General features: G+C 42.3%; 1 protein-coding gene across 1 annotated transcript in view; it reads right to left on the minus strand.

The window, feature by feature from the left end:
• Window positions 1–3,509: 3,509 nt before the first annotated feature.
• Window positions 3,510–12,298, minus strand: part of oca2 (oculocutaneous albinism II) — a 42,954-nt gene continuing 34,165 nt past the window's right edge. Inside the window, exon 23 of the mRNA XM_056378840.1 lies at window positions 3,510–4,540. Coding sequence (XP_056234815.1) covers window positions 4,453–4,540 — 88 coding nt within the window. The 3' untranslated portion in view covers window positions 3,510–4,452. The remainder of the gene's footprint in view (window positions 4,541–12,298) is intronic.

Genomic DNA, 12,298 nt, shown 5'->3' on the forward strand with positions numbered 1-12,298 from the left:
AAAGTATTATTTATGAACTGATGTAGGTTGTGTTTTAGTCATGTTATTTTTCAAATGATGTCTCATGAATGCATTCACCAGCTTTTCATTTGAATTTGCACATGTATGCAAATTGCATTGAAAAAAGGGCAGATGTAAAGCAATGTTTTGTTTTGTTGTTTTTTGTAAAACCAGAGTTCATGTTACCTAAACATCTTTTGAATAACTGTATAAAGCTATTCTCTTGTTAACTAAAAGTTAATTGGTTTAGTAAATGACTTTTAGCATCTTTAGCATCTAGCTTGAGGAACTTCATTCTGCCGCTTCAAAAACTTCTTACTGAATGAAATGTCAGGAGGATGTGAACACAAGATCAGGGAAAGTAGAAAAAAGCTCTGGAAGCTTCTGTGACATGACTAGAACTTGTTAGTGACATTTGAGGACGAGAATTACTGTCATGTTCAATTGAAGTTAAATTGTCTGCAGTGCAGTGGTGCAGTGGTTAGCGCTGTCGCCTCAGCGAGTCCCGGCTCGGACGCGGGATCTTTCTGTGTGGAGTTTGCATGTTCTCCCCGTGCCAGTGTGGGTTCTCTCCGGGTTCTCCGGCTTCCTCCCACAATCCAAAGACATGCAAAATAGGGACTAGGCTAATTGGATACTCTAAATTGACCATAGGTGTGGCTGTGAGTGTGAATGGTTGTCTGTCTCTATGTGTTTGCCCTGCGATGGACTGGCGACCTGTCCAGGGTGTAGCCCGCCTCTCGCCTGAGAAGATGCTGGGAGAGGCTCCAGCCCCCCCGCGACCCTACTAGAGGATAAGGGGTAGAAAATGAATGAAACAGCAGCAGGCGCTGTAGTAGACTGACACCACTCAGGCCAAAGTTGAAAATCATCTTTGGATAACTTGCAAATGTTGGCAGAGTCAATCTAATTTCCATGACTCCCCCATGTCACAGACATTGTGTGTGTACTGGTCTCCTTTGTTTAGTGTGCCATTGGTAGAGTCTGCTTTGTTTTCTTGCTGCCCAGGCTGTTTATTTAGGCTGGCATGGCACAAGCGGCATGTGTCACAGCGAGGACACTGTCCAACCAGCAAGCTCACATTGTTCTATTTGGGATTTGCGGTGCATCTGTTCATATGTGTAGTTTGCCAGGTTGAAATTCAAGGTCCTGCACAGCAACACTGGGATTTTCAGGTTGATGCTGGTTGGAGAGATTCTGGGGATGATAACACTGAATCTTAAAAGATGCTTCAAAACAGACAGAACATTGAGGGAGATGTCAATCAAGCACAGTGTGTACATGCCCTACAGTGAGAAGACAAGGTCTAATCAGGAAAAGTAAGTGAAAACAACTGTTTGGGTGGAGTGTTGGGGTTTTGATCAGGGACTGGACCCACCGAGCCTGAGGAGACGTCCAATCAGCCGGAGTAACAAGAAACACCTGTGTGGCTTTACTCAAAGAAAAAATGGGTTGATGCATCTTAACATTTCACTATTTGACTCCAGTAATATGGTAAACAAATGGAGGATGGGCTCTGATTGGAGGGAGACTTTGACGTCTGAGTGGATCAATAATGTTGAGCTCCCAGTAATATCACTCATGTACATCACATCCTTTCAATGAGAAAAGCAGCACTGAAAAGAGAAGATCTCTATTTTCAATAGTTGGAAAAAAAACCTTATAACTGATATTGATTTGAGTCTTTGTTGATTCCTGGAAATTCAGTGAACTGGGGGGGGGGGGGGGGGGGAGCTGAAGGGAGAGACATGAGTTGTATTTAGTGTCAAAAACTGTACTCCCTCTCTGAGTCATAATCAATTCAGACTATCCCAAATAAACATCTAAATATTCACTTCTAAAAAAAAAAAAAAGAGATGCACCTTACAGCTCCAGAACTTCCCTGTGAGTCATCACTGTTTTAAAGTTTTCTTCAGTATCAAAATAATCCAGTAAAAGTTGGCAGCAGATCCACAAGTACATCCCAGATAGGAACTGCTAATAGCAACTTCAGCATCTTTTAATGGTGCCGATTCGCCAAAATGTAAACAGGCGTAAAAAACAGCAGTTGTCTCAAAAGCTCCTGCTCTGAAACCAATGGTTCAGTAGTAAAGATCCAAAATGACAAAATGCAAAGTGTAGTAAATGTTGTCTGAGTAGTGGGAAACATACATTTGAACATATGGCATGCGGTGTAGCTTGTCTTAGTGCAGAGCAAGATGACTCCTAAAACATAGGAGCCTGCAGCCATAAATTTCTGTAACTCCCGGAACACATTAACTACATTAATGATGTAGAGTTCTCCGAGGGTGTAAGTGTCTTTAATTAATTAGAATCTAATTAATTCTGTGATCCACAGCATGGCTCTGTACTGGCAACACAAACAGATTCCCGATAACAAACTGGGGTGTTCCACACTCCGAGGTGTTGCGCTCCCTGGGGTTTTAATGTGAAACAACAGACCTAGAGGAGCTATTTACATTGATCTGTGTACTCGGGTTTTAGTTGGCTCAGGGCCTGACTCATTAAAAGGAACATGCAAGTCAGTTTTACTCTCAGCTTCTGCCAATAAACAGCGTAAGAATAGAGCTGTGGATGAAGCAGAAAAACAACAGCGCAACATGAGAGGAAACACTGTGAACTACCATGAAATGAGAAATCCACACTCAGTTCGTCTAAATGCTCCACCACCAGTAACTTGTTTTATCATACTGCTCCAATTTATTTTTGCTGAGTACCCAATGACCTCTGTGCGCCTTCCTTCACATTTAGTGATTTTCAACATTTTTTAAAGGATGTCCAGAACACCGGGAGCTCAAGTGGGAATGTGTGGGTGGACAGAGCAATAATGATAGTGCCAGCAAAGTACAAGCAAGAATACAGTAGATTGTTCTCATATCAAATTGAATAGAAAGTGAAGGTCGCAGCCCTCGATCAGAACCAAACAGGCTTCAGTGTCTGAGATAAACCTGAACTATACTGTTGTTTTTTGATGTACATCTTAAAACTTTTCAGCTATTTATCACATTTCTTCCTGTGGTAGAAATATTTCAACTTGATAAAATATCCATTAGCCACTTAATCACTGCAGAAACTAATCCACAGTGATGTAAAAAAAAAAAATCACACCTATTAACAAATTGCAAAAGTCCCTAATATCAAACAAGTACCCCAGCTGTAACGTTGGGGTGCCTGCCAGAGACAAATAATGGTGAAAACCAACTCCTCCTTACCATGGGTTAAGCTCCAGAAACACTGGATACTACATTTCCCATAATGCAACCCATGTGCATCTTTCATTCTACCCTCCCTGTCAACTAAATACCCACTTCTTTTAAACTCCGTCTCCATGAAAAGCAGGCTTCCTGCCCTCCACTCAACCTGAGCTTACACTGTGACATCATCAAAACTCTGATGACATCGTCAGTCAACGCAACCGTTTTCACAGGCTGTAGCACATCTTCATCCTCACGACGAGTAAATGTGTCCCTCTGATAAAGAATGACAGAACCAAACTGAGCCACATGAAATCCAGAAACATCACAAACTTTATTCACATTGATTTGCGTCTGAACGTTCGGAGAGTTTCGTCCCTCGAACAGTGACGACGTCCAGGTTGTCGGGCCGCACCATAAATACAGGAAACCGTTTTAACTGGACAAGGGACAAAGTTTTTTTGTCCATTTCATGTGAGAGTATTTACATAATCAAACTTCTTCTACATTACGGTTAAACTAAATCATTGAGTTTACATGAGATCACTGTGTACACAGTACAATAGATAGTATACAATGTTTAGATAACGTTCTACATCTCTTTTATTTAATCTGATTAAACAATCGGTAATTTTCATATTTAATTAAGGCTGTTTTTGTTTGTCAGATTCAGTTATAGACCTCTGAGATTTGGGAATCCAACAAAGAAATATGAGACATAAACTGTTATAAAATCCCTTTCACTGGGGCTTGTGGTTCCTTTAAAATATCAACATGAGTTTTGTAAACCATGGGTGAAACATTCAGATCAGTGTTCTAAGAGTCTCTAAAAGCAAATACAGTATTACATGTCTAGATAAATTATCTGCTGCTCTTTGTAAACAGAACAGTCTTGACACCGGAGGCGACTGGACTGGAATCACTTACACCAGTTAAACCCTTTGAGGAAGTAGCACCATGCACAGCATTGAGGAGTGGGGCCATTTTTTCAGTAAAGACACATTTTTGGTCAAAGCTCCTGTCACCTCGGGTCCCTGATGGTCTGCACTTTACTCAAAGACACTTTTCCATACTGTAAAAAATATAATATGGCTACAATGCTTCAGATATTGCCTGTAATCTGATCGGTTAATCAGGCTCCACGTCACATTACAGTGAGCGGAAACTCTAAATGCTTGGAGGATTGGTCACATGCACACGTGCACGTACGCAAACACACACACACACAGTCTCTTTGGCTCTGCACAACAGGTGTGGATTACATGTTCCATCCGAGTCCAATGTGGGTGGCCAGCAGGTAGCACATGGCGATCATACACGTCATTATCATCATGGGGAATCCTAACCTGTGAGAGGAACGAGAACAACAGGGTCAGTCGACGTTTTATTCTTGCTGACAAAGTTTAAAATGATGCAGATCAATCTTAGTGGGTGGGGACAGTGATGAGTACAGGGTCCAGAGTCGTACAGAGGCAGGTCATTTGTCACTGTTTTCTAAAACGAGCCGTTTTACTGCGACAGTAACTAGACTCAAGCCTGAACACTGAAGTTAACAGCGGTGTTTATTCTTTCTCAATTGTTGCAGGAAAAAAAAAAAAAAAGAGCAGTCAAAATAAAGATTCACTTAAAGAAACACTTTCTCTGCAACATGATTCTTGTGTAAATTTGTAAAGTCTGTTAATGACTCTCCAGAATGAACAGGTGGAGCGGCACTCAGAGCTGAGTCAGCTGTCTGCCTGCAGCTCAGCTGACATTTATAAACAGGAGTCTTTAATGCCATTGTACTTACCAGAAGCAAATTATAGTATGTGGGAAATAAATATTAAGTTTAGAGAACAGGTGTTTTTATGCTGCGTATTTTTAGATGCTAACACTGTTGCTTAATTACACGTTCGAGAAAAAATTATTGCAAAAGTTCAGTGAAGTGTTTCCTCTCGTATTCTTTCTTATTCTTTCACAGTCAAAAGTCTGCTTCTCTTTGTTGAACTAGTTTTGTTGGTTTTCCAATGTTGGATGTGTTTTGATCTTTGGCAGCGACAGACCGCAGTCAAATTCTTTATATGTGCCAACTTTCTTAGCCAGGAGAACTGATGCCTATTCTGACATGTGACACTTCCCCACAGGGTTAACTCTGTTTTCACTCAGCCCGCTGCACAGGGAGCTCAGAGCTGCTACCAATTCAGTGGCTCGCTCCGGGACACCTCGGCCTGCAGGTAACCCCCCCCACCCCCCCCACCCACCCACCCCCCTGCTATCTGCTGCTCCAAGACAAGCCCCACCGAGATGTTAAAACGGGGTTGCATATTATTTGGCCGAGTGAAATCACATCGTGTTTGTAGGGAGAATTTGAAAAGCCCTCGAGTGCACGCCAACGCACACAACTAACTAGTCTAAAGTTGGGCACCTGTGGCCGGGGGGGGGGGGGGGGGGGGGGGGGGGGGGGTGAGAGGCTGTTGGAAGCTGCGATATTGCCTGGCATTTTTTTTAGGGTCAACATGCGATGATCACTGCCATTAAAGTAGCAGTAACCATGGAAAATTAAGTTGACTATACAAGCCACTGCCCTCCCAGTTTTCATTCCTGAATTAGCATCATCAATTTCAAATGTGCGCTTAGACGACTCCAGAACTGCAGATGGTTTGTCGTTTTGGATGTGTACCATGTCCTATATGGACACATGGCTGCTCCGAGGGCCAGAGATCTGTTTGCCCCCAGTGTGTGACACAGATCGGTTTTTACAGGACAACGACAGAGAAAAGAAAATACATGTACAGTTATAGTGTGCCGCCAATCCATCTCCATCAAGGCAGCAAAACGATTAAAAACTATAGCACCCCTACTGAAAAATGAAGAGCACCCATATCGTTAAAATATCATTTACAGCAGATGTTTCCTACTAGTGTAATGGAGCCGTGTGAGGCTGCAGTCAAGTGAGAGATGCCATAAATAAGTCAGCACCAAATAAAGCAGGAACACCTACTGCTGCCTCACCACACTGATGATGATGATTCACTTCACTGTCCACCATCTTCCTATTGAGATGAATGGAATGTGATAACAGCCAGTTATTTCCACTTGCATGGCCAATTATTATGATGATGAAGCGTGATTACAATAGGGTGAGCATAATGGGCTGTTTGTCCGTCCATTGGCCGGCGACCAACAGAAACACAATTTTATATTCCATTTGGTCGAACTGTGGTTTTTAGCAGCGGGCACAGCTTCTTTTTTTTTTTTTTTTGCATCCATTAGGCTGATGTATATTTTCATCACGATAGCCACTGTGGCACAAACACACGAGTCCCAAGTCAGAGAGAGTCTCACAGATAACTATCTGAAATGGGAAGGTTAATTGTGCAAAAGAAAAGTAAAAGCTTCCTCTTTGTTGCGAGTGTTTTCCGTTTACCTGGGCATGATTCACTCTGATTCAGTATTTAATGGGCGGTGAGTCACAGGTGCCCTTTGGTTTTGATTTTACTTTCCAATGTGAACTTGCTTTTTATGGAAATCTGAATATTTCAGGGGGTAAATCTATTCATTTTTATCCCATTTGCTGGCATTTATTATCACTATCTGGTGGGAGAAAACACAACACCTTGATTTGGAGTCTCTTATCTACAGTATAATAAGCCCGGCTGATGATGGCAAGTGTAACCACAGCGCCCATGCTGCTCACAAAAGGAGAAGAAATCAAGCCGTGCATGTCAATGTGGAGCTTGTACAGCTGATTAAATGTGAAAGAAATTCATAGTCAGATAGTCACTGAGTCACAACCATAGATGGAATAGGGCGTAATGAAATGCATCGACTCACGTGTGTGTGGCTGTACTGTAACCACTTCAGATTAAACTTGACAAAATAAAAGAATGTCCTACTAAAGGGCCAGTAGCAGCCCCTCTCTGTTTACTATGTTCACTCTGTTTTGTCCATTTTATTGTTGGACCAAAAGTTATTGAAAGTATGCTGCTGTTGGCCGCGCTGAGAGATTGTTTCAGACTGTGTTCCTTGGTGCTTATATGCACCATGTTCAATGCAAATCGCTCCATAAACAAAGATGAGTGAAAACACTGTGAGGATCCCCAGAGAATGTAAAGTATGTACCAGGCTTCACAAAGCTCTGATCACAGGTGACAGAATTACCAACATTAACTGGGATAAAATGTTCAACTTTGACTAATAAAGAATCCCACATGTGGCCAATTAAGACTACTATTTACATTAGTTCCTTATTGAAGATATTTCTGACATCTGAGCAAAGATTAGCGCTTGGATGATTTAATATTTCACAGAAAAATGAGCGTTTCAGCACTAAATGCAGTGCTCTGACTACTAATCCTCATTATCCTTTGTTACACTGCGTCATAAACAAGAGCTGTCTAATCAAATATCAATACCAGCATGAAGAAGAACAGCACAGAACAGTGGGTTTAGTAAATGCTTTGCCACACACAAAAAAGAGACACACAAATCCTCAGACATACAGAGAGCGGTCTGCACTCAAAGATATTAACCACTAAAGTTTTCAAAAGCTATTCATGTGCATTTTGTGCTTCCTTATAAAAGAGGGGTGGAAAAAGTTAGCAGCTCGTGACCTATATTATATCTCTATCTCTATATCTATCTCTTATAGAAAGTTTTCTGAATCAGAAGCTCCATTTTAACACGACCTTTCACTGCGTTCCAGTCAGTGAATCTTCTGCACTGAAGAGGCTCAGAAAGGTCCAGAGGTTCTTAAATTAAAGCCTAAACGGTTTATGTGTGTGAGCACTGTCTGATAATTGTGTGTCAGTGGATTACTCTTTATTGCTACAACTATTTCTTCATTCAGATGAATAAAATTATGCAGTCTTCATTTAATATGCATGTGGAAATGTCAAATTAGTACTTGAACTAAGGATTAATGAGGCTAGTCAAGCACTTAAGCTCATTAATAATGATTTCAGTATGGTGTGGTGGCCCATTTCAATTCTAACAGTCAAAGTTTTTCAGTGGCCAACTGAACTGAGGTCAGAGTGATTATCATTTTTGTTTACACATCAAAGGTTTAATCCACACGAGGAACCTTCAGCCATGTAAAGGCAGACACGTCTTCTGCCTCAACAAAGACTGAACCTTTCACCTCATTTTTATCAGCCTCTCGTTTGATCACGAAACCTCTGAACATACCAGGTTTTTCCTGCATAAAGAACTGTGATGCGGCCGCCTCCGCCTCCCGACAAAGTAGTAGTAGGCTACTTGTTTCCTCGGTACTCGGTGGATTTGACGTTTGTAACTGCAACTGCAGCTGTATGTTACGCCTTATTGTTTGTATTTTCAAACTGCATTTCCACTTAAATGATTTTAGGATAAGACCTAACTGATATGTTTGGTAAATGTTAATCTCTCACAACAGCTATGAAATAATCAGTGAATGGCTGACGAGGAGTAAAGCCGCTCTTATTGGATTGTTTTGCTAAGTGGTGGCTGAAAAGAAATCACCAGACCACAGACAAACCCACCACTCACCCTCAGGCCGAAGAATAAATGCTGTAAAACACTCCAGAGCCGGACAGTGATGCAGCATTCAGCAGTGTGGATGGAAGATCACAGCAGCTGAGTGGTGTGTATATTGATCTGTAGTGTGTGTGTGTGTGTGTGTGTGGGGGGGGGGGGGGTCGTCTGAGCTTATGGTAACTATTTCTTCCAATGTCGTGTATAAAGGCATTTAAAGTACAGCTAGTATAAATACATATAATATTTACTAATATGTTAAAAAATGAAAAACGGTTTCACAAGGTCAAGGCCTGTTAATGGCCTAATAACATGAGACCACTGTGACTGTGAAATGAAAGTCCAATTAAGATGGATGGAGCGAGGAATCTCTAAAGTGTTATCATAGTCAGACAAGCTGAGGTCACCTCTACAACAAGTGAATCCGTTTATGCTGAGCAACACACATCTCCCCATCACAGACGCAGCATGGAGGGACAGAGGACACGTGAAAAGCGTTGCCAGGGTACGGCACAGAAAGGGAACAAGGTTCACCTTGTTGAAAAGCTCCGAACTCTGCCCGGTGATCTCACACGCTGATTTAATTGCATACGATGGGAGCTCTGTGAACGTCCTGATCGCAATCGCAAAGACACTCTTTAGATAAAGAGGGACACTCGTCTCCGACACGGGACGGCACCGCTCCCTGTGACAACGCTTGACCTGCGCTATCCAATACGCAGAGTGGTCCAGAATGTACTGCACAAGAATACACAGGATTTGTAGCTTTGAATAAGCTAAGATTTCTTGCAAATGACAATATCGCACCTGTTGTCTCCAGTGCAGGAGACCATTGTTTCCAGCACAAGCCGCAGATGGAGAGAGCTGCATGAATGCGAATATTAATTCTGTGGTGCGACAAAAGGAGGCAGCACAGGGTGAGAGACTGAATGATGGTCTTCTTCTTTTAAATCAGCTCATGTTTACCAGCTGCAACAGTGTGTGTGTGTGTGTGTGTGTGTGTGTGTGTGTGTCAGTCACTAAACTGTCCAGGTGACGTTAAAGGTTAAAATGTGAGTTTGAATGCGAGTGTGGTTTGACTGATTGAGTACCGAGTTATTTTTTGCAGGATGAAGACTTTTGCTTTTAATACTTTAAGTACATTTTACTGATACTTTTACTTAAGTAAAGTAGGTAAAGTAAAGCATCGGACTGTTCAGTATATCGGGGTCTTGTTGGACGGAACGGGAGATGGACGGGCGGTGGGCAGCGTTGGCGAAACTCGCCATTTACCAGTCGATCTTCACTCTGACCCTCACCTATGGTCATGAGATTTGGGTAATGACCGAAATAATGAGCGGGAAAAAATGGGTTTCCTCCGCAGGGAGACTGCGCTCAGCCTTAGAGATGAGCAGGTGAGCAGCTCGGAGTAGAGTCGCTGCTCCTTCGAATGGAGAAACGGTTAGGATGCTTCCTGGAGGTCGTCCACCCGACTGGGAGGAGAGATTATACATCTCATCTGGCCTGGGAACATCTCGGGATCACCCTCGAAACAGCTGGAAAATGTCGCTGGTTAGAGGGACTACTTTACTTGAGCTTGATGGGTATTTTACTCTATTTAATTCTTTGTACTTTAATTTGCCAGATTTTATTTTACTGCAACAATAACTTGTTTAAATTCAGTTTTAGAGGTAAGTTTTTATATTAAAGTGTATTAATATTATATTACTTTTTGCACCACTGATCAAACATCTCTTAGAAAACGCAGACGAGGTACTAAACTGTATCAGTGGGTAATTTTTACACCACTGGCAATGACTCATACCCTGTTCAGATGGACTATACAGCACATACAAAGGAAGTGCTTTTGCCATGCTCCCCAGGTTAATGGTTTGAGGAGAGGAGGCTGATCAGGGCCTCGGGGCATGAAAGAAGCAACAGGGACCACACCGACTAATTGCTGAGCTATGCGGGGCCTCTCATTTCGCTTTGTGACGCTATATGAAAAGGGCATTCATGCCCCTGGAGGCTCATCTGGGCTCCTGAATTTAACCACCTGATGCAGCACCAGTCGGTCCCAGCTGCCCGGAGTCAGGGACAGACGTGTCTCCCCCTTTACCTGTCTCTCTGAACAGCTGTGACCCTTTGCCACAGACAGGCCAATTACTGGCAAGCGCTTCAGCCGAGAGCACTGCCTCTCTATCCAATAACTGTAAACACAGCGACCGTGTGACGGAGGCAGAGCTGACAGTCTGAAACCGTTCTCGTTCATTTCAGGGAAATTCTACGCAGACGGACGATCCTGAGTCCGTCCGGTCAATAACACATTTGTCAGGGACAAAAACTCTGACCACATTCTCCACCGATTATTTCATTGACGTTTAGTGGCACTTCAAACCAGATTGAGAGGGTTACAAGAAACAATGAATACATAATTGTGAAAATGATTTTTCTTAGTGCCAAAGCTCAGCTACAGTTATTCTTTTCTTTCACCACGCTCTCATTACCTCCTCCGGCCCTCTGCTCCTCCTGGTTTAGGAAACTAAGAAAGATGGATTCAATCCTGTTGGAGGCAGCGAAAAACTTAAGTCATACATTAATGTTACGTGTTATTAATGTGTCTTTTATTAGTTATTGATTGACTGATGGATGATGTTAGCATGCTAGCATTTGCTAATTAGCACTAAACACAACGTGCAGCTGAGGTTGATGGGATTGTTGTAACAAACCAAAGTATTGGACAAATTAAAGTTTCGACCTGGTGATGCCACTCGATGAAAGGTGATTACAGTTCATCCTGAGCACCAAGTTCAATGTCAATACATCAGGTGCTCAGACATTTCACTGAAAGACACGAAGGTCAGCCTCATTGTAGAGCTTTAACAAATCGCTTTGGTCTCTCAGGATTTATGAATGTCCAAATGTGCCACATTTCACAGCGATCCATTAAACAGTTGTTGAGATATTTCAGTCTGGATCAAAGTCGCACCCACAGCTAAAAACAGCAAATATTAAAGAGAAACCATAAATATGCAAAGGAAGGCAGAATACACACAAAAAAGTCAAACGGTCACCGCGTGATTCTTAGATGTACATTTGATGAAGAAAAACCCTCTACAGAGCGTTAGGCACAACCACAAACACTGTTTCATGTAAATCCCACCTGCAGACACCGAAATCACCAACTCAAACCTGATCTGTTGCAGAACAAAACCCCCCCGAAAAAAGAAATGGTCTCACTCTGCCTCTATTCATCAGCACACGCAGTTCACTTAGTAGTCCCGTGAATCAAATAGCATGCTATTTCCAAGTGATTGCATGTTAAGCCTAATCAGACCCATATTCATCCTTCTTTCAACATCACTGACCACTTCCACTCCCCCAAGACCAGCAAATTGCAAAGTATGTCTCGCTGTTACGTCACCAGAATGAAAATTACTAGTGAGCAGGTGGCAACTTGGGAGGCAGCCTACTTACCATCCATGCTTGAGATATAATGACATTTTTTCACCATTCACTTGGTTTATTAACATCAGCCGGTTCTCACATCAAGCCCTCCGTGAGTCTTTTCACTCCGTTCAATCAGTCACATGTATGTTTGAATGTTTATAATATGTTTATGACTCAGTGTGTTA

Source organism: Seriola aureovittata, chromosome 6, assembly GCF_021018895.1.
Source record: "Seriola aureovittata isolate HTS-2021-v1 ecotype China chromosome 6, ASM2101889v1, whole genome shotgun sequence".
In the NCBI taxonomy this organism is placed as follows: domain Eukaryota; kingdom Metazoa; phylum Chordata; class Actinopteri; order Carangiformes; family Carangidae; genus Seriola; species Seriola aureovittata.